We start from the raw sequence: 23048 nt of genomic DNA on the forward strand, positions 1-23048 counted from the left end.
CAAGCCACTACTCAGAGCAATAATTAGCATTACACTCAATGAAGAGAGTTTCAGGAAATTAGATCATTCTATACTAACTGGAGTTCACGAAGTTGAGCATTACAAAGGGGAATTGCAAAAGGCACAATTATACCAGGATCAAACCTCTCCTTGTGCAAAAACCCACTGCCAGCCTTGCACAGCCTTTCAACAGCCAATCTCAGTCCTCCTCAGAGCCAGAGACTCAGTCTGGACCAGCAAGATGGTTTGGAAGAAATCCCTTTTCTCTACATTTACCACATGCAGGTTTGGCTCTTGGAAAGGTTTTGGGGTGTGCCAGCTCTCAGAGGATGCTCAAGTGCAAGCACTACTCCAGATGGGCTGCAGCCCCCAGTGGAACACACCCTACAGCAACTGGGCAGCCACAACATCTTCTCAGGTACACCCAAGGCTTTTCCCTTCCAAGATTTTTCCAGCAGCCAAACAGTTCAACGTAGGAGCACAGACCAGATTTCATCCAACCCCTTATCACATGCAAAAAAGATGTGAGAAGCATCTGTACCAGCTACTTCAATCTCATTTTATCATGTTAAATTCCCTGCTAACATCAACACAGCCCCAGCCTGCCCAGCATTTCATGCCAGTACAAAATGTCCCAGTGCTGAAGCTCCATTTCATCTGCTTGTGGTCAAGGGGTTAAAAGCATGTGCACAGAGACAAGCAAGAGTTTCTAACAAAACCCATTTTTCCTGGTCCCCATTAAGCCTTTGTTTTTATCACAGTAAATCTGAAAGGGAAAAAAGTCTGTTATTGGAGGATTACCTATTTGACTCAATAACTCATTAAAATTCCTCCAACTTGGCAAGCTAAGAAATATTGACTTTTCCTGACTTGTAATAAACTAGAAGGTCAAAGCATCTCTGAGCAGTGCAAAAAGTACAGCTCATGAAAGGAGTATCTGAGTATTCTTTACTTCAGTAATTGTTCCAGAATTTTTGCAGATTATCCTCAGAAATGCAAATTCTGTGACCTCAGGGAGACCTCACTGTAAAGGTCATATTATTTATCAGTGCCTGCTGTAAATCAGAGCAGCCCAAAGGATGAGGACTTGAGGAAGCTCTGGTCCAGCATCCTCTTCCTCCTCCTCTCAGTGCCAGGACCTGCACCAGCACAGGCACTTTTCCATCACAATGTTCCTCAAAAGACATGTTTTGGAAATTATTGTTGATATTAAAGTTATTTAAAAATCAAGATTCAGCAGCTATTATTGTCTGTGTAAATGTAATTCAGGTACAACTACAGCAAAGACCTTCGGGGGCTGCCTTGATCACTAAAAATTGATCTCTCAGAGCTTGCACCAGCCAAGGACTGTGTTATGCATCTCACTGAAGGTTATTGCTGCCTCCTCATTCAAGGTACTGCTCTGATTTAATGCACCAGGTCACATCTGAGCAGGTGACAGCTGCACCCTGCCCTGAGAGCAGCAAAAACCCTCTTAAGAGCCTCAAGTATTTTTGGTATTTTGATTTGTAATACAAAATTTGCATAACTGAAGACAAATATTTTTATTAGAATGCGATTTTTAAGTTTTTTAAGATACACCAAAGATTTGTTAAAGAACCAGCTTATAAAAATATATAAAATATTTAATCTTTCCTCCATCTATCCCAGTTACTACGGAAAAAACCCAGAAACCCTGGCTATATTTATGCCTTATACATTTTGTTCAGCGTTTAATTTACTCTGTGTTCCCATATGGACAACTCCTGGTTAAACAGCTTAGTTTGGCAAGGGGATAAGAAATATACCCCACAAACAGCCAGAAAGGAAATACTCAAGTATTCTGGAATCCTGATGTGCTTCTCCTTGTCCAAGTCCACTCTGAAATCTGTGTGCTTGCAGGCACAGAGCTAACATCAGTTATCTTTGCCAGAACCTTGTAATGTTGACAGCAGCTCTTTCATTAAATTATTATTTGCATAATCCTTTGAAGAACTAAAGCTCCCCACAAGCTCACTCAGCTGTACCAATGGACCCCCTGCCCAGCAAGGACAGCAACAGGGTGTGAAACAGAGCAGAGCAGAGCAAATGGGGAGGAAAGGAAATGACTGACTGGGCAAGCACTGTTGTCCTTATCCAAGTAACTAATTCATCTGGAGCAGCACCATGAACCATGGAAAGGGGCTTTCCTTGACTGCACCAAGGTGGATTCCACAGGCAGGACACTGGTGTGCAGCTCACAGTTGTGAAACATGCCTTCCAGTGCTTTTTTGGGAACTATTAAAAGTGACTGAATTCCTCACTCTTACAAGGATTATTACAAACAGAAACGGGAAAGATAATCAAGTGAAACTACCAACTAACTGCACAAAGTATTTATGAGCCCTACTGTACTGCATGGAAAAGGCATAATTTATTCAATTTATTAGTTGCAAATAAAATAATTTACATAGATAAAAACTCTGCCATCTTGCAAAACAAGACACTTCAACACTAATTAACTGTGCTCACCATGGCTAGAGTCTGAGGTTGTTACATTGCATTAGGGCCAGAAGGATGGGCAGAGAAGTCTCACACACCCAAGAACACACTTGACTTCTCAAATTAGATCCTGGTTGCCCCTGAGAAATTTGGAATTCCAGTGGAACACTGACAAGAACTTGGTGCAGGCAGAAAATAACTGAGCTCAGGAATTTCATAAGGCTCCGTAATGGGCTGCTTGCATCTCAAAGCAAGATTTTAATGAGGAAATTAAGATGTTCCTGCCACGCTGGAGAATGCACATCGTCTAACTGTGCATTAATTCTTAAAGACAGGGACCTCATCTACCTTTTTCACACCACTAAATGTGTCAGAGATCAGACTAAGGCACACATGTTTGTTTTTTTTTCTTCTCTCCCAAATGTAATCCTATTCCTTACTTCCTCAAAACTCCCAAAGGAAGGTTGGGTCTTTTTTTTTTCCTTCTCTCCCAAATATAATCCTATTCCTTACTTCCTCAAAACTCCCAAAGGAAGGTTGGGTTCAGGACAAGCTCTGGTTTCACTCAGGACCAACCAGACAAATCCCTGCAGAAAACAAATCCCTGCAGAAAACAAACCCAAAAACCAAACATCTGTGTTATACCACTGCTCATAGAAAGTGGCTTATACACAGCAGAAGTGTAAATTATTACATTTATATGTTAAAAGGAAGTTTGCCCTCAAGTAACAGTGAGATCCAGCAGGCAGCTGGGTATCCAGGTTTATTGCTGAAGGAAGAAGTTTAGACATTACATCAGAGCTAGGGCTAAAACTAGAAACTTTAATTATATGTGACTGAAACTGGAAGCTTCTATACCACGTCCTTCCAAAGCCATGACACACCTTGCAAATGTTATATTAAAATAAAAATAAAGTACAACCCTCTATTACAGTGATAGACACAGATTTATAGTTCAAGTGTGTATTTACATTCATCCATTCACACACAGATTACACACAACCACACACTTCCCATGCACCTCCCTTGCCACAACTCCCTTTTGCTAATGACACAAAGTCAGATGCTGCAGCTCAGCTTCCTAAACCTTCCTCACCCAGCACATTTTAAGTAGATTCTTGAGTAATTCACAGTTGGAAGCAACCAAGGTTGAGTTACATATAGAGTCTGGGTTATGATCAGCAAGCAAATTGTGTGCTGCACATGTGCTTATTGCCACAATACAATAAGAAAGGAAACAAAGCAGGAATTTCATAATAGTCTCTATTATCAGAGCTCTCTTAGAGTTCCTGGGTTTTTCATTGTGTGCCTGAACTGAGAGTGGAGAGGCAGAGAAGCCATGGTAAATCACCTGGGCAAGGCAACAGCAATTTCATTGTCTAGCCTAATTTCATTACTGGCCTAATGTTGCTATAATTTATTTATTTTTATAAAGCAAAAATGGTGACTTGTCCTGGAGAATAACACAGAGAATAAGATGTGTTTCAAGCATATGATCTGCTATAGGTACAGACTATTTTCTTTCAATATCCATGTGATAACTCTGTGTGTTTCTGCACATCTTGGAGCAAGATGGAGAGGGACACACCAGCCTTTGAAGAGGAGGACTGAAAATCAATAATTTTCACCAGTTTAGATGCTCTACATGAAATAAAAGGCAGGATAATACGGACAGCCACCGCAGAACAAAAGATAGCAAGACTTCCCAGATTGTCATGTTATTTCAGGAGGATTCACAGAGCTTAAAAAACAAAACTGACCCAAAAGAAATGGAAAATAGACTCTGGAAAGGAGGGTTGTGACAGATAGTTGCACCAAGGACACCAGAATGAAGGGTACTGCTGAAACTGTGTCTGCAGTTTAATACCAAATAAAAACAAATTGTAATTGCTCAACAGAAGTTCAATAAGAGCAAGCAGTTACCCTGCAAACAGCTCCAAGGAAGCACTCAATACTATAGAAAATGTTCTACATAAATTTTTACATCTGAAAATGGGAATTAACGCTACTTTCTGTATGTGTCAGAACTCTGCAAACCACTGGAGCTCATACCATGAAAAAGCATTTGAAAATCAGAAGTAACTATGCTATTCTTAGTGTGATTAGCCTAATTTTGTCCCATTTCAAATCCATCTAACCACTGTGAGATCAAAAGCTTAATCAAATATTATTTTTGGATAGTATTGTGGTCTGCAAGGGTACTAACAGGAAAAAAGAGACAAAAGACACATAGAGATGAAAAGATCCAAACTGTGCAAAGCATACACAGAGATTACTGAGGGAGAAACACCAACACAGGTATTAGACCATATATATTTAGACCCTTGCCGTGAAACTTCACTATGCACAATTTTCCTGATTGTTCTTTTCTCAAAAGAGCTGATGAAAAGGTAATTAATAAAATTGCTCTTTATTAAATGTTTATCTAAATTTATCTTTGATAGGTACTGCACATTGATGGCTATTTTATTACAATACTCCTGTGCAGCAAGTATAGACACAAAGGTAAATTTGTGCAGTTCCCATTGGCATCACACCTCTCCTTGCATTTGTGAGCTGCTTAGCAGGTCCCTACAACCAACTGGACAATGAGACAGCCCAATGCTAGCAGAATATTAATATATTTCCTGCATTGATCAGAAGGATTAAATGTTTGGGGCCAGGCTGGACACCATTTGGAGCAACCTGGTCTAGTACAAGGTATACCCTGGAAAAAGATGAGCTTTTAAGTCCCTTCCAACTCAGTCCATTTAATGATTCTGTGATTAAATTCAATGTTTCTCTGAGCACCCACATTTCCAGGGCTGTGAGAAACCCAGTGAAACACAGTAGCAAAATACATATGCACATGCATGTGTGCACACACATCTATTTTACTTGACTGTGGTTTTAATTTTCTCAGTATTCCACAGCCAAAAAAAATAAAAACAAGCTGAAAATTCCAGTCTCAGATCTGGAGGGAATAGATCACATTAATACTTTGGTTCCTTTGGCAAAACTCCATATCAGAAGAACAGATTCTTCTGAAGGAAGGCAATGAAATTCCTATGGGTCGCTGCTCAAAATCAGTCTTTGCTGCCTTTAATCTTGCTCATGAATCTTGTCTCTGTCCTGTTTCTTCACTCCTACTCTCAGTACAAGCCTGGCTCCCCTTGTTTTCAGTGGGCTTTCATCCTTTGTGTCATGTATCTTTCTGCTATTCCTTCAATGAAATTCTTGTGGCAGAGACTAGGGGGAGGTTGCAATCCAATAATAAAATAACTACAGATGACTTGCCTGTTTTCATGTCGACTGCCCCAATTACACTACCAGTGGAGCTCCTGGAGGGAAGCTGAACACCCTGGGTCTTTCCCAGCTGTTAACCCTTAAACCTGTCCATGGATGTTGCCTTTGGCTTGCTCCCTGCTCCCCTCTCCCCTGGACACACAACCCAGGGCTTTTCTCCCCCAAGGTTCACATCTGTCCATGGATGTTGCCTTTGCTCCCTGCTCCCCTGGACACACAACCCAGGGCTTTTCTCCCCCAAGGTTCACACCTCCCCTGGCTCCTCCACCATCACCATAGAGACCTTTGCACAGCTGTCCCCAAAGCTCCTTGGAACCAGGCAGAAATATCTCACTTCTACCTATTTTCCAACATCTAATCCTAAAATTTTCACAATTTTACCCTCATTTGGAACATTTCTACTTGGCAGAGGGTGAAATTGATAAACCAAGTGTACTGGGACATGCTGCAGTGGCAGAGAACATGCTTGGCCAACACTTACAACACCTATGTAAAACATCTTGCAATATTATCAATTTTTCAAAACCAAAAGACACCCCATTCCCATCTGAGGAGCGCTCTTCAGTCTCACAGAAATCTCTTCTTTTTCTGTTTTTTGAATCATTACTTTGCAATAAGACCATTTATCAGAAAATAAATCAATTTGTTTACTGCATGCCTATTTTCCCCTTACATATGCACAAATGCAATGTTATTTCAGCTTGGATAGAAAGACTTTTCCAGTTTCCTATTTATTTTCTCATTCAGACATCAGTTTATAAAGCTCACTGAGGCCAAAGAAGAGAAGCAGAAAGACATTTTATCACTGTAGTAACAAAAAAACCCCCAACATTATTCTGATTATTTATTTTTAATTGGAAGAGGAATAGATAAGCTTTTATAATTAATACCCATTCAGTTTCCTTATTATATTACTCTTGAATTCAGCTGTATGTAAATTAAAAAATCATCTGACTTGCACCAAACTGTTTAAATGCTACTGCAGGAGGTTTCATCATGACAGGTTATAATCCTCCATTAGTGTCACCACAGTGTCAGCACTTCCAGAAGCATTTAATTTTCTTTTCTTTAAGAGGTGCATGTCACACACTTCAACCTTACAAATGAAGTCATGTTCTTGATGAACATCTTTAAAGCTTTGCTTAAAGACAGCCCAAAGGTGTTTAAGAGGTGGAAACAACAGATTGGAAAACGATGGATGTCAGCAGAGGGTACAAGCTAAATGTACAGTAATTACATCACAGGATCACAGAATGGTTTGGGTTGGAACAGACCTTAAAACTCATCTCACTGTAATCTCCTGCCATGGCCAGGGGCACCTTCCCCTATCCCAGGTTCCTCCAAGCCCCTTCCAACCTGGCCTTTTGTAATCTCCTGCCATGGCCAGGGACACCTTCCCTTATCCCAGGTTCCTCCAAGCCCCTTCCAACCTGGCCTTGAACACTGCCAGGGATGGGGCAACGACAGCTGCTCTGGGCAGCCTGTGCGAGGGCCTCAGCACACTCACAGGGAAGAATTTTTTTCCTAATATCTAATCTAAATCTGCCCTCCTTGCTTGACCCCCTCACTGGAGATAAAGAAGGCCATGCATGGTATGAAGGGGTTAAAAATCTTTAGGATGATAATATCAAAGAACAACTCAGCTCAATCTATTGAGAAAATGAATCTATAGAGTCTTTTGCTGTCCCTTCCTTCTCCTGCCCCTTGGTCCCAGGCAGATTAATTTACAAGGGTAAAAGCTTCCAGATGGAATCTATCAATACTTGCATGTATGTACAATTTGCAATACTTCTGTCATTTACTACTACACATAAAGTAAGACAGAGCTCTGTGTGAAAATTAGGGACTGGATTCATTTTGTGAGTCTGTCTTGCAACACTTCTGTCATTTACTACCACACATAAAGGAAGGCAGAGAGCTCTGTGTGAAAATTAGGGACTGGATTCATTTTGTGAGTCTGTTTCTGAGAACTGATGCTTTTCTATAAAAGTTAACATTCACTGGAAATAAAAGGGGGAAAAATATTAAAGCTATTAAGCTGTAATGGGATTTGTGTTAGTGCAGGTGTTTTGTGTTTGGGTGGTTTCTTCTCCTGGGTAAAGCCAAACTTGTATTTGACTCACAGACATTTTTCTTGATTGAGGAGCAGCCCTAGCAACAGGATTAGTGCCCTTCCTGCATCACACCTAAATCAGCACAAACCTCCAGCTTGAAACTGTTGAGGCTGCACAGTGTCTTTTCACATTTTTTTCCCCAAGACATTGTATTTATGTTTTCCCAACTAGATGCCTTAGAGCCTCATAGATTACGAGCGCAGGAGTGTTACCACACAGCACAAGTGTGAAGCAGGAGCCAAACAGGTCCATTATGGGGAGAATTACAATCCCACAAATACTGAAGAAAGGGGTGTTATATCTGAACTGGGATACAGAAGAAAGGATATCTTATAAAGTAGTTTTATTAGAATCATAGAATAGTTTGGATTGAAAGGGACCTTAAAGATCATCTCCTTTCAAACCCCCTGCTGTGGGCAGGGGCAGCTTCCACCAGACAGGTTGCTCCAAGCCCCTTCCAACCTGGCTTTGAACACTTCCAGGGATGTGCAAGGCAGACATGTGAGGCATGCTGCTGGCAGCATGTGCAGGACTGCATCCCACCTTGGGACTGCCTTTAAAAGTTAGTAAGAGCAGGATATGTCTTTAAAATGTTCTCTACATACATTATGTAGTGCTCGTCTGTTAAGGTTCAGAAAAAACTCAGGAACAAAGCACATTTAAATGACAGCAAATCCAAACAAACCAAACATCTTCCAATGGGACAGTCATGAAGACAAATGTACATATTGCACTGAGACTGCAGATAACCCTGAGATTAACCCAGTTCTGCCCAGCAGCTCAAAGGCTGGGCTCAGGTCATTGCTCAAGCCAAGCCATGGAGCACAAGCTGCACTCAGATGTGTGCATGGCCAGGCAGAGCGAGTTGCTTTTAATTGTAATGTTACCAACATATATAAAAAAATACAAGCATGCCTGCCCCCAGTCAAATTCCTGACTCCAGATGTGCCCCAGCAGCTGCCCTTGCTCTGGCACAAGAGACTGCAGCACCCCAAGCTTTAATTCAGTGCTGGTCAGTGGGAGTGAGCAGGAAATGCTGCAGAAGCTTGAAACCAGACTGAAACATCTCCACAGCCCAACAACAATCAATACCAATTTGCAATCCCCTTTCCCATTCTCTGTTATCCTTAATGAACTCCTTTCCAAGACTAAGAAATAAGGAGAAACACTATCTTTAAAAGCAACTGCATGCAGGTCTTCTGCACCTAGTGCTAATTTTATAATTCTCTAGTTGTTTAATTTTCTATTTATTGTCTAAGCCAGGACACCTGTATTTTGTGGACACAGCATTTTGTTTATTTCCATCTGAAGCTAATGTTAACACATGGAAACCTTCATCTCATGATGAACAAAGCCCTTGAGTCTGTCAGCAAGTGACTGTCAGACCAAACAGCCATTGTTAATACCGAGACTTTCGAGGCTCTGTCCCCAGGGCAAACCTATTTTTAAGCCCCTCCCTGAGGATTTTACTTTTGCATCAATTATGGAAATTACTCTGACTGTGATTAAAGATTTATCTCCTCTGAATAATGACATTTCCAGATCTCTTCCTACTTTTGAGGTAAATAACCCCAGTACTTTTCCCTGTGCTCTTCTACAAAGGAGAACAGCAGAATTAATGGCATTTCTCCTGCATTACAAACCTTTTACTCTCTCTGTATTTGTTCTGTGCTGAAGGAAGCATTTTAAAGTGCATTTACCTGATGGAAGAGTTATCGGCTACTGAAACTACTGAAAGGATAACACAGTAAGATGAAAAAAAACTACTAAAAAGCTATTTTGAAAGTGAGAAGCCTTTAAACTTCATACAATGTTAAAACTGGCTCTGAAGGTACCAGTGCAGAAATGGAGCATTAGCACCAAAATGCTAAGATTAGCTGCTTTTCATTTTTATTGTGAGGAGTAGAATGTATCACTGGCTTCTCAGCTTGAGACTCACAAGCTAAAAAGAAAAATTCAAAAGAGATAAAAAAATAGACAAAAAATCCATAACTAATTAAGGGTTTCTGTAATGGTGGTTTTGTTTCAGATGGTTTTAATTTAATCTGAATTTTCTTAGTTTGTGAGGCCAGGCATCTAGTTTGGGAAATGGCTCAGGTGAGCAGAGCCCCTTCTCTTCACCCCCACAATGAGCTTTTTCACCTCCATGGCATCAGTCCTGGTCCACAGCCATGCAAAGAGTCCATCCAGGATTTATCTTGCTGCCAAACAAAGACAGCAGCCTGCACTCAGGGTGTGGGAGCCCTCCTCAGTCACCCCCACCAGGAAAGCATGGGGAGAGCTAGATCTGAAAGGGTGGTTAGAAAATAAGGGTACATGTATTCACTCCATTCCCTTTGAAAGTGCTCTGTACACGGAATAGAAACAAGCAACAACTGATAAAATCAACTGAACACTGTTTCCCTTTGAATACAAAGGCACCAAATGAAAACAAGAGGGTCACATTTAATAGCAGAAGAGGAAAAGCTTGAGATAAAAAGCTGGAATAAGCAGCAATCATCAGTCATCAACATCAGAGTATACTGGGCAAAGGCAGCATTATGGGGCTTTTATTCTTTTAAGAAAGGGAGCAGAACAAAAGGTATTTTGGTGCAGGGCATATTATGGGGCTGATCCACACGGATACGGCACAACTACAGCAAGAGGAGCACAGGGTGAGCACGGACACAGGGAGCCCAAAGCAGTGGTTACATGTCACCATGATATTTTCTGAAAAATCCCTTCACCAGGGCTTCTCCTGAGAAGCTCAGAAGCTTCAGAGATGAATGAAAGCAATTATCTGATTGCTGCTCCTGTGTTTTGCTGCTTTGGAATGTGGTCTGGAGATCATTCACCAACAGGTGCATCTTTGATTGGTTCCATGTTAATTGTTTTAACTTAATGACCAATCACCATCAGCTGTGTCAGACTCTGAGGAGTCAGTCACCAGTTTTTATTATTCATTCTTGTTAAGCCTTCTGATGTATCCTTTCTCTATCTTTTAGTATAGCATTCTTATCATATCATATCATATTTTATCATTCATATCATAATACATCAGCCTTCTGAGACCATGGAGTCAGATAAATCTCTCACCTCATCCTGGGGACCCCTGCAAACTCAACAGTTACATCTGAACACCATGAAAGCCTCAGAAAACCAGTGGCACCAGTTTAAAGCAGAGAGATGAGATGCCCATTATAGGCCAAGAACAGGCAGGCACCACATTTTGGACAGGAGACTGGAATTGGGCTTTTACAAGATCATTCCCTGATGCCTCAGAAAAATTAAGTAAATCTCACTGTAAAAAGGGGGAACAATTCAAGAAACTCCCTGGTCTGTCACCCCAGACTCTGTCATTGCCACCTGTCCCTTTGGATCAGCACATAGAGCTCTTGGGCACTTGGAGGGAAGGAGGGAATGATGAAACAGATCAAAGAAAGGAAAGAGGCAGCATTTCCACCAATCTTTTTGGATGATTGACCAGAAAGGAGAAAAATCAGTGAGAGTCACTAAATTTGACTCTGCAGGAGTAAAGGCAATAAATAAATAAATACAAATATTAAATAGGAACATCCTGTGCCAAGGACACAACTCTTTTTCCATAAGCACATGGAGCTCAAGTGATGAATTATCAGCAGAGAGGCAGCTGGTACTGCCCTTGGACAAGGCACCCAGGTCCCCCCACCCTGCAGACCCCATGCAGGACCCACCACTGCCTCCCCACCAGCCTGGCACGCTGGAATATTCTGCAGCTCAGCACAGCAATACAGCAGCCTAAAGCTTGCAAAGGAAATACATGAGCAGCACGACAGGGATGACTGGAAATGCTTGGGGGAAAAAAGTTCACTTCCAAAACATTTGCTTTAGAGACAGAAAATTGTATTTGATCCCCTCCAGCCTGGCTTTTCCCATCACACCATGACTTGGAAAGGCCTGACAGTCACTGCCAGTGGCTGGGCAGTGTGTGCCTGTGTGTGGCTCCATCAGATCCACTGCAGCACAAAACTGCATCAACCCATTCATAACAGAACCTCACATCCAGCAGCCAAAACCCAGCTGGCATTTTGTGCTCACAGTAAATAGGATTACTGGCAGCAATGAAAAGTGAAGTCCTCTGCTGAACAACACACTGGGGATGGCAGCTGCTTTGCAGTCTTAGACTGCAAATACCACCTTGCCAAAGCTTTCTGTACTAATGGGGCCTATTTTCTCTATAGGAAAGGAAAAGGCAGGAGAGAACTCAATTTTTATGCTTCCGAGTCTCCTATTGATGTGCATGTGTTCAACTGCTCCTGTTCCCATTAACACCCAGCATGGGAGATTCAAACAACTTCAGAGCTGCTACAGCTGGGCTTGTCCATGAGAAAGAGCTCATGTTTAAGAAAAAGAAAAAAAAAAGGCAAAAAAGGTATTATTTGAAAATTTTCTGCACTAAATAATGTAGTACAGCTTTGATTTTAAAACCTTCATTTTTCAATGGAAATATTTGTCTCTACCTAAAGGACAAGCCAGAGCTGCCAACTATTCATGTTCATAATCCTCACTGACACCAATGGGAGCTGCATTTGCAGAGCAGGTCCCCACAGGGATCCTGGAGGGTGATTTACTGCCTCCAACAGGACCTGCAGGCACTAAATGGCTGCCTCCAGGTTACTCAGGTGGAAGAACATGCAGAGTGCCCATTTTGGAGGAAAAAAGGTCTGAGACTGTCAATAAATAAAAAAGAAACCCTTGGGTCTCCAAGTGAAATGGAGTGAATGACCAGCTGGCAAGGAGGGGAAAGGGGAAGAAAAAAGAAAATGAGAAACAGGCAAATTGCTGTGTGATGGCAGGAGTGATCCTGAACTGCAATCAAATTTCCCAAAGTTCACACTGAAAGTCCTATTTGCCTCAACAATACCCACTTTAGTGGCTAAAACATATAAAACAATTAAAAATTACAGCATCCCTTCCCATGTAAATGTCCCTCCTTTAGAAAGAGGGCTCAGATTCTCAGGAATGGAGTTTAGGGATGAAGAGAACAACCGTTTTTCTTGGATGTTTTAATGTGAAAACCCAGTGCATGTCCTTGATCAGTAAAGAAAGGCACAACCTGGGACAGGGGCTCAGTGTCCCCAGGCTGGCACAGGCTCCATTGTGGACTTGAATTCCTTTATAAGACCAGAGCTACAGGGCTCCAAAAGCTGTCCAAAATTTCCTCCCCCTGGATTTGTTACACACATTTGTACTGGCAATTCCAATCGATTTTATACTGAAATATTGCTGTGGGACTAGATACCATTGTGTGAGGTGCAGATGTATTTAACATGATCAGTAGCAAATATAACTATTTATTAAACAGAGGGGTGGGATTATGAAAGAGTCATATTCAATACTCTTAAAACAAATATTGCATTTTGAAAGGAAAACCAAAGATTTCATTTCTTCACTTCTTGGGCATCTCTGCTAGCACAACTATTCCATATGTGCAAACTAAAGTAAAAAAAGCCTGAAAGTCTTGGAAGGCATAAATTGGGATACAGAAAAAAAAGCTGCCAACACCTTGCTTTGTACCAGAGGGTCCAAGGGGAGTCCACAGCAGGGACATGGTAGAATGCATTAAATCTCAATTAGATCATAGCACACAACAAAGCACAGAACACTCTCATCGTATTTGCTCACCCAAGGATTAAGGGATTTTCTTTGGAGAGGTCTGTGCCAGCAAAGCCTCTTGGGGACCACATGGTTCTTGGCAGGGAAGAACAGGCACCTCTCTCTCCTGTCTTAATGAACTGCACCCATTAAACGGTCTCAAAACAGTGTTTTACACATATGTGTGCCAGTGAGAGACTGCAGCTGTGAAGAGACATGGTTTAACACTTTGGAAGTGCTTCCACAGTACTTTTGGTAAATGTACCTCACTGGTGACTGTACATACCAAAATCTCAAAAATAAAGTGTGGAAAGACAAAAAAGAAAACAGAAGAATAAGGAAAATATGGAAGGAAATAAAACTTTGATGTCTTACTTTAGAATTTAAACATTACTATAATAAGGTAATGTTCTAGCCACTTTTAAAGCAATGATTTAGGCAACATTATGAAGCCATTATTTGTAAATGTGTTCATTATACAACACTTACTATTAATAAGACCTCCTAATTATGCCTGTAAACAGTATTACAGTATTTTAAATGCAATATTGGCCATCCAAGTGCCCTCAGAAGCCTGATGTGCAGCAATGGGCAGCAGAGCTGGGAGCAGTGTCCACCCAGATTCCCACTGGCTGATCCTGCTGCATGAGCTCCTACAGCAGCACCTTGTTCTGCAGGAGGATTCACCTGGCCACATTAAAGAATTTTACATCCCATCCCCATCTCCTCTGAGCTAAATAAAGATTTGCTTCCATTTGGCTTCACAAGCCTGAAGACTTTTCCTCTGAAATCACAGACCCATAGAAACATTTAGGCTGGAAAAGCCTGCGAGGCCATCAAGTCTGACTGTTCCCCCAGCACTGCCAAGTCCACCACCACACCACATCTTCAAGTGCCATGTCCACATGTCTTTAAATCCCTTTACATAGGGACGGGGACTCCACCTGCCCTGGGCAGCCTCTTCCCTGACAGTGCTGTGGGTTTTCCAGTAGCACAACTTGCCCCAACTCCTGACTACACTAATTTCTTCCACCCAGCCATCTCCACAGCTCTGAGCTCTGCTGCCTCCACTCCAAGCACGACTCATGTCTAACATCTTCCAGCACTGGGCATTTCAAGTGCTCTCAGCAAGGACAGGCTGCACCCAATGCAAACAGTTTGCACTTTCCTCCTAAAGATCAGTTAATGAAGTGCAACACTTCAGAGCTGTTTGATTAAAGTGCTAATGCTTGTAAAATCAATATGCCAGGGAGTGAAGCTTTCTTCATATTTAAGCAAGAAAAAAAAAGTCTTAAATTTTATGTTGAATCCAGATGCAGCAACAGGAGTGCAGACACACTGTTTATAGCTGCCTCATATAATTTACAAACACCTGCTGTTAGTACACCTTAAAACACACATTATTCAATAAATGTTACAGAAATTATCTTAAAAGCAGCAGTGCCTTGGCTTTGCTTGTACAAAAGTTCTACGATATCCACGCACAGCACTGACACCTTTTAAAAGGTTTTCCTTGCTGAGGAGCAGTACAAATAGTCAAAATTGCAGCAAGGCCAGCAGCTTGGCAGGTCCCCATCACCTTTGGAGTGTGCTGCTTTAATTTGCTCCAGGCAAACCCATTCCCTTCCCACACAAGAGTATTCAGTCCACTAAATGAATAGCTGAATGCACTCCACCAGTACACATTTGGGCTGGAAAACTTCAAAGCATGGCAATCATAATATTTTCATTACAGACAGGAGCTATTATTCCTGCCCACAAAGAAGCCTGGAAGACAGGCTCTAATCCCCACAACAGAGGGCTCTCTTGAAAGGGAACATCACACTGCCTTTCAAAAACCCACCAGGGACGTGGAGTTCACAGCTCTGAAACCTTCCAGCCTCAGTGAGTCAAACCTGGCATCAAAGCACCCACCCTGCCCCAAAATAGCTCCAAGTTTCAGATGTTGTAACTCCCTAAATGGCAAGGGTACAAGCTATATGGTCATAGCCCAAATTATGTTACACATCCCCTGACTGCACACACTGAGATTATGACTGCTCAGCGCACTCAGCACACACACAGTCACAAGGGAACACTAAAAGCAAATTCTGGCCCTGTCTATCATCCATAATTCAAGAGAAATCAGGGTTAAAAAAAGTGCATGAGCAATTGACATAATTTATATGCTGCAAGCGGGAGAGTTGGCAGTCTCTTGCATCATAAAGTTTAAATAATGGTAGTTTAACATCAGATGTACCCACAGCTGTAGTGCCATTAGCTCCATTACGCCATGGAGCAACTGCTTCCTGAGCTGGGTACCCCCACCTTGTCCCACCAACAGCTTGCTTCACACGGGATTTCACCAGGAATGATCAGTCAAGCACAAACCACTTGGTACTAACAGCAGGAAAAAAGAAAAAAAAAAACAACAAGAAAATCAACACACTTTGAAATGTTTAGTGATGCAGTTGGTATTGAAAGGTACCTTTAAAGTGAAAGGAAGAAAGGAAAAGAGTATTCAGCAGTGGCAACAAGTTTGGGAGATGCTGTTCAAATTTTGATCAATATCATGACATTTACCATTTCAGGATATTATTTCTTCTTGTTGTATAAGAACAAAAAATGTTATTCTGTACCCAAGGGATTATCAAATTATATTCAGTGTGTGTGCATGCTGAGGGGTATTAATTGATCATTCAATCTCAACCAGTCGACATTTCTCATGGAAACAAAGGAAACCTGGAATGGTGACTGCTTTGTCCCACCATTCTCACCCACAGCATACTGTTTTCAGGGGAAAACCTAAACTCACAGAAATAAGGATCCCATGATGGTCAGGCATTGGGAATGAGGCTGCCAGAAGTCCCACCTGAAAATTGGGACTTCAACCCAATTTCAACCAATCCATTCTCTGTCTCATCAGTCTCTCTGCAATTAGTCATGGGATGACTCTGAAGTGGCATAATATAACTTATGGTGTCCACAAATGAAGCATTGAATTGAGGGAACGCATGACATAGCCCAAGCCAAGCTTACAGTCTGGCCACAGTTCCTGTTAGTCAGATAAACTCTTTTCAACAGAGGAATTTTGCAGAAATCAAACAAAAACTTGAAGACAGGAATCCCTAAAGTAAAAGGAGTTGATGAAAAATCACATGGTCTCAGAGCACCCTGAATTTATCAGGATACCATCACCACTTTAAGTACCACTTTTCTGCAGTTAGTGCTGTAATACCAGATTTTCAGGGGTTTTTTACTTCCTTTCTGTTGTGCTCAGCTGACAAGTCTGGCTAAGCTGTGCCTTAAAAAAAAATTAAAAATCTTCCCCACAAAGCCTGAATCTTTGGTCCAAAGGTCCTTTTTTATATCACATGTGCAGATTCAGCACATCCATGTTCAGGGCACAAAGAGAAAGAGACACGTCCCAATTTAATCTTGAAACACAACCTGGTAAACAGGAAGCAGCAATAAAAGTTGTGCCCTCTCCTCCCCCTCTGATTCAGCTGACAACATCAGCAACAAAGTGGAGCAGGTATGGTGGCAGGAGGTAACAGCTGCTCCCTCCTGTCTCTCAGAGCAGAATATGGAAGTTTGGCAGAGAGCTGAAGCCTCATATAAGAAAAACTCAAAAGACTCAATCTCTCCTTTTTACCTTCAGCAGCACCAGCACTTCCTAATTTCACTGCTTCCCAGGAGATGATTCTCCATCCCCAGGTGTGCTGAGCATGCTCCATATTATCTGAAGGAACAGGAAACCCTGAGTTATGGGGGCTCTTTTACTTTTTTTTTTTCCTTTTCTAGGTCATGATATTCTTATCTGAGCTTGCAGAGCACATCAACCAGACAAACTGCTGTATTTCTCCCCCAGTTGCACCCAGGAGCACACTTGCATGAGGAAAATAAAAGGTGCCCAAGATTTGAAATATGACAGTGAGCATCCCTGTAATGCAGCCACGGGAACTGCCAGCAAAAAGCGCTTCACAGGGGATTTACAACATGGATTTTTCTGCTACATGAGGTGGGGAGAGAAATCTGCAAAGGCGGCAGATCATAATTTAAGTTTATTTATGATTTATTCCAGAAGCTGGAGAAGAATTTAAAGAGGCATTTCCAGTGCTTCTTTGAACACCTGAACCACCACACACCCATGAAGCTCAGTAAAAGCTCTGGACTGTGTTACCCCTGACTGACAAACCACAATGTATGCAACCCTGCTGCCCTCTTACACTGGCAGAGTGTTAAAATGCAGGGCACATATGGAACTAGCAAAAAATTTCAAGGAAATTAGTAAGATGAGTGACTTGATAAAATCCTTCTCTCTGAGCTAGACAGCCTAAGGCTGAGTCATGAGAACATAGGGAAGAAAACCACCAAAATCCCATATTCCAACTTGAACATCCAAACAGAGGACTCCTGCAGCCTCCTTTAGGCACCAAAGGGTATCTCTGCATGAAAGCTTTAAAACCTTCCTTAACCTGGTCTCTGTTGAAGGATCCCATCAGCTTCTCCCAAGTCCTCTCACAGCCCCTGGAACAGCAGAGCAATGATCTCTTTACCAACAGCAGCTGACAGTGCTGCAATGATCCTCATGGGCTCCTCGAGGTATGGGATGGTACAGTCATCCAAAATCATGCTCAAGGGAGAACAGGGCAGCCCTGCTACAGAAGCACTTCTCACTGACCTGGGGGGAAATTCCTTCATTACAATTACAAATCCAAACTACTCCACAAAGTATTTTTATCTCACTTGGATGTGCACCACCAAGCAGGAGCCAGGCTCTGCCTCACCTGGCTGAGGAACACAAAGGAGCACAGCCCAGGCTACACAGCTGCTCCTCCAACAGCTGGGAGCTCCAGCCCCAGGCTGATTTTGGGTTTGTACTCGAGGGGGAGCAAGATAAATGCTTTCCAGCACACACAAACCATTTCTGGTTTTTTGCCACCATAAGGAGCCTGGCATTGTCTGTCCCCTTCCCTGGAGCATGGAACCACATTTGACCTTCCCATGCCACACATTTTGGATGAGCACCAGCCCTTGCAGGGGAGCCAGGACCCCCATTCACACTGCACACCTGGCAAAGTCCTGCTGGGTCAAGCCAGACATCAAACCACACAAATTGTCTCACCAGAGCTACCTGCAGAGCTTGCTCACCTGGCACATCCACCTCTGTCTGGTACATTGCCTCCTGCTCATGATTCCCAATCCTCCTCCATGCTGTCTCACCATGACCATGGAGAGGCACACTAAGGCAGCAACTCGAGGGAACAGAGAACTACCAGCACTGAAAGCTTCCCACCAGCAGCACTACGTGTGATGCATCAGCAGGACTCAACCTTCCTGCCTGTTCCACCCACACCTGAGCCCCATCACACTCACCTGTCTGATCTAGGGCCCCAGGAGTCAGTGTGCAGGCAGGTTACATGGCAAAAAGGGTTTTATCATTTCAAATGAAGCACAAAAAAATTTGAAACTTTGGAAAAATTTTCACTTTTTCTTTTAAAAAATTGTATTTAAAAAAATGGAGCTTTTAAATGCACAACATTTTAGGGACAAAGCAATTCTACTCATGAAACCCTTCTTACTAACATAGGTTGTCTGTGAACCACCTTGTGAAAGCTTTCCCTTCCTGATCCTTACAGTGCCTTTCCCCTTCAGAACACCTGGAGATCACAGCCCTTCCACGAGGCCCCAGCACAACCCCCTGCCCAGCAGAGCTCAGTGTTCAGGCACCAGCAGAAAGCAGCACAGCAGCACCAGCAGTGCCTTCAAAGAGAGTGCAGAATTCTGGTTATTTAAATAAGACTGCATTTAATACCTCTGCTCACCTTCACCTGCATTTTGCCCTCACATAAAAATCAAAATTTGCAATATGTAAACTGCAGAATTTAATGACAGTGGAGTCAAAGCATGAACGTGGATAGCAGATGCTGCATTTAATACCTACAATGACGAATTATAGAATATCCTGAGTTGGAAGGGACCCAAAGGAAACTATCCCCCCCCCCCCCATTTTTTTTTTCTGGAAGCATGACTGGGGTCCCACCCCTACTAATAATTTCAGAATCCCATGGAAGTAGTGTGGGAGTGTCACCATTAAGATCAGTGGAAACACAACTCCTGGTTGTACGTATTCCCTCCAGACTGCCAAGCTATATTTAAATCCCTTTCCTCAATCGGAAGGAACTTAACCAACCTGGAAAACAACAAATCAATGCTACTTGCCTTGTTTTTCATGTCTGACTCCACATTAATGCTGTGTCAGACACTATCAGCATCAGAAGACGCTGCACCAGTCTCTGCCAGAACTGTTGCATTTTCTCAATGAAAAATGGAAATAGGTAAGAGGGATGAGAAAATTATTAATTTCACAGGATGTTTTTTGTGTTGCACCTCCCCTGTAATTTGGGCAGGGCTCCTGCCCCTGGAAACAAGAACTAGGAGAGAGAAGCTGTGGCTGCTCTGTCCCTGGAAGTGTTCAAGGTCAGGTTAGATGTGGCTCACAGCAACCTGGTCTAGAGGAAGGTGTCCCTGCAGGTGGCAGGGAGTTGGAACAAGAACATCTTTAAGGTTCTTTCCAACCCAAACCATTCTATGTACCCACACAGAGAACAGGGATTTCCTTACAGCAAAACTGGTGGATAGAGAATTAGTTTCCTTATCAGTGAAGATGACCCCAGTGGGAGACTCTGCTTTCTGCACCAGATCAGGACATTTCCAAGCAAATATTGAGCCAAAACTCATCATTTGTGCTGACAAAGAAAATTCTCCTAAGTGCAGCAGCTACTTCTCCATGGTCTTCAAAAACCTGATAGCCTGGGGCTTCTATTTGCCATTGTTTAATCAATTCTGGTTAATGAGTGAGACTTCTTTGCAACATTTTCAGAGTCAAGTTAACTCATTTCAGAAGAATACAACTGCACTTACAAGGGAACATCAAAAAACAGACAGTAAAAACATAGAGGGTGTTCTGGTTAATGAGTGAGACTTCTTTTCAGAGTCAAGTTAACTCATTTTAGAAGAATACAACTGCACTTACAAGGAAACATCAAAAAACAGACAGTAAAAACATAGAGGGTTTATGAACATCCTTTCCTGATGTGTTTAGCTGCACTTGAAACTGCTTCAATTGCAGATCTATACAGTTATATGAGCTGGTCGCTGCTGGGCTCCCTGGGAATCCTGCAAGTTGGAGGGACAAGTCAAAGTATCACAGTCAAGAATTTATGGACAGCAACAGCAGAAGCCATGTGAGTGGAACGATTTAATCCCTTGCTGCTGAAAAGTAATTGGATATAGGAAGGGAGAAGATGCACACAGCTGTATGCAAAGGGAGATGAGTATGGAAAGGCTCCAAAACCAGTGCATTTGGTAAGCTAATGTTATTCCAATGAAATTCAGAAAAGTCTGCAAAATTATTTTATGTCTTCTCCAATAAATACTCAGTAGAATATAAGGAATAAAATGAATCCCTTTGTACAAAAGATGGTTTAAATACATTCTGTTACTAAAATTTTGGGCAACTTATAGCAAAGATTGAAAAGAGTGTTCACAAAAGCAGTGAACATTACATACGTAGTAAAAATACAGTGGAGATTTGCAAACCAAGGTCCTCTATCACACCTAAATTGAAACATAAACCCGTGGCAACATATTCTCCCTGTTAGCTCTCCTAAAGCCCCAATCAGAGTACACTGCAATAGTCTGTGGAGAGAGAAAGGAATGTCTCCTCAAATACAACAGAAAACGGCTTTGCTGGAGGACAGGAGAGCTTATGTCCTGTTCATCATGGACCTAAAGGATGCTGATATTTAATAAACCTTAAAGACCAATACAGAACAAAAATGATTCTTTAAAAAAACACCTACATGGCCTTTAAGAAACCATAAATAAAATTCCATGAGATTTTCAGCACATCAGCTTGGCTGTGCACTAAGGGGAATCCCTCTGGCCACAAGCCAGAACCGCATCCCTCGGGCCCAGCACCCCAGAACACTCACAGGTCCTGCTCCTGCTGGACTCCCTCCCAGCACAGACCCTGGAGGAGCTGAACACTGCAGCAGCAGGGGCACTCGTGCCACAGCAGGACATGCATTTCCTGGCCTGGAAGCACGCTGCCAGGCTGGGGTCCCTGCAGGAGCACAGCCACGCTGGCAGCAGCGCTGGCGTTAGCGCTGCCAGGACCTCCCAAAGCCCAACTAATTCAGACAACTGGGAATGCATTCTGGACAGGTGAAGTTTTAATCCCCTCCTTGAATCTCTGCAGCCTAGTCAAATAACAAGTTTGCAGACTATCAAAGCCCTGCATCTGAGCTGGATTATTAAAAGGATGAGACCAGCCGTTTTAACAATTAATTTTTGTGTGGCATTCTTTACTTCTGAATATTTAAGCAGTGCTATTTTTTCACCAGCTATGCTTTTGTAGCCAAAAAAAGTGCTTGAGTGCATTACAGCATCTTTGTTCACACGCAGTACTGAACTTCTTTGAAATATTCAAAGTTTAACAGATTGATTTTGCTTCTGGCAAGTCTCCCTGCATGTAGTTTTGCTGAGTGTGTAGTCCTACACTCTCAAAGAGCTACTTATCACCTACATGATCTATTTATGGAAGAACGGACAAATAACCATTAATATAAAGTCTAGGAGACAGAGCATGATCAATATGAAGCAAAGAAATCAGAGTAAAGAGCAAGAAACTTTCCTTGATGTAGAATCCCAACTTCCACTGCCTTTGCTATCCAATACAGCAGGAGCAAGAAGGACAAATGACAGAAGGGACAGGGATGCAAAATGCTAATATCCATTCATTTTGTTTTGTTTGTGGCATGTTGTTTATTCATGGATCTCACATTAAGTTTACCTCTGGAAAATCATATATGAATTTATCACTATGCCCATTCAAAATGCCATGTAAATATTAACTACCCTTAAATGCTGTGTGGTTGGTGTTAATTAATGCTTTCCTTGTTGGAAAGAAGTTTCTATATGCAGCCAAAGTGAACAAATCCTTCTAAATCCTTCACATTTTCATGTCACATCATCAAAACTGTTAATTTGGCTGTTCCAGAAGAAGATGGAGGAGCAAGACCCAGACAATGGCAAGGAGGGCTGATTTTTTGAGACAACACACTTAACCTCCCAGCCTTGTGCATAAACATCTCATCAAAATTCAGTGCTTAGTAGTAACTGGGTTCTTGGTGCAGTAATGAGATTGGAAATCATGATATAAAGCATTACATGTGGATTGCTTCTCTCATCCTGAACTACTCTGGTGCCCAGACTTTGGGTTTTTTTCCCATGTTGAAGCAACAGAAAAACATTAATGACCAGAAGTAAACAGAAACACCATCCTTGCCAGCTGAGAGAGCAGGTCTCCATACCACATCTTCTGCTAATGCTGTAAGACTCAGCTGTCTCTAAAGATGTGTTTTCTGCTTTCCAATTCCACTATGCCCCGTGACAGCGGATGGCAGATGTCACATAACCAACATTGCTGGATCCTGACACAGCAAAGCAAGGGGGACAAATGAAACCTTCTGCAGAAGGTGTGCACAGTTTCCCTGCTGGTTTTCTGGGAAAGATTGCCAAGGCTGAGCC

General features: G+C 42.3%; 1 protein-coding gene across 3 annotated transcripts in view; it reads right to left on the reverse strand.

The window, feature by feature from the left end:
- FSTL4 (follistatin like 4) overlaps nucleotides 1–23048 on the reverse strand; it is a 209829-nt gene that overhangs the window by 145342 nt on the left and 41439 nt on the right. The window contains exon 1 of one of the 3 annotated variants that reach the window (XM_039701795.1): nucleotides 18606–18689. The exons of the other annotated variants lie outside the window; for them this stretch is intronic. Coding sequence (XP_039557729.1) covers nucleotides 18606–18633 — 28 coding nt within the window. The 5' untranslated portion in view covers nucleotides 18634–18689. Of the gene's footprint in view, nucleotides 1–18605; nucleotides 18690–23048 lie in introns of those variants that run through there. 3 annotated transcript variants of the gene reach the window in all.

Source organism: Passer montanus, unplaced genomic scaffold (genome assembly GCF_014805655.1).
Source record: "Passer montanus isolate IOZ18808 unplaced genomic scaffold, ASM1480565v1 scaffold15, whole genome shotgun sequence".
Lineage (NCBI taxonomy): Eukaryota > Metazoa > Chordata > Aves > Passeriformes > Passeridae > Passer > Passer montanus.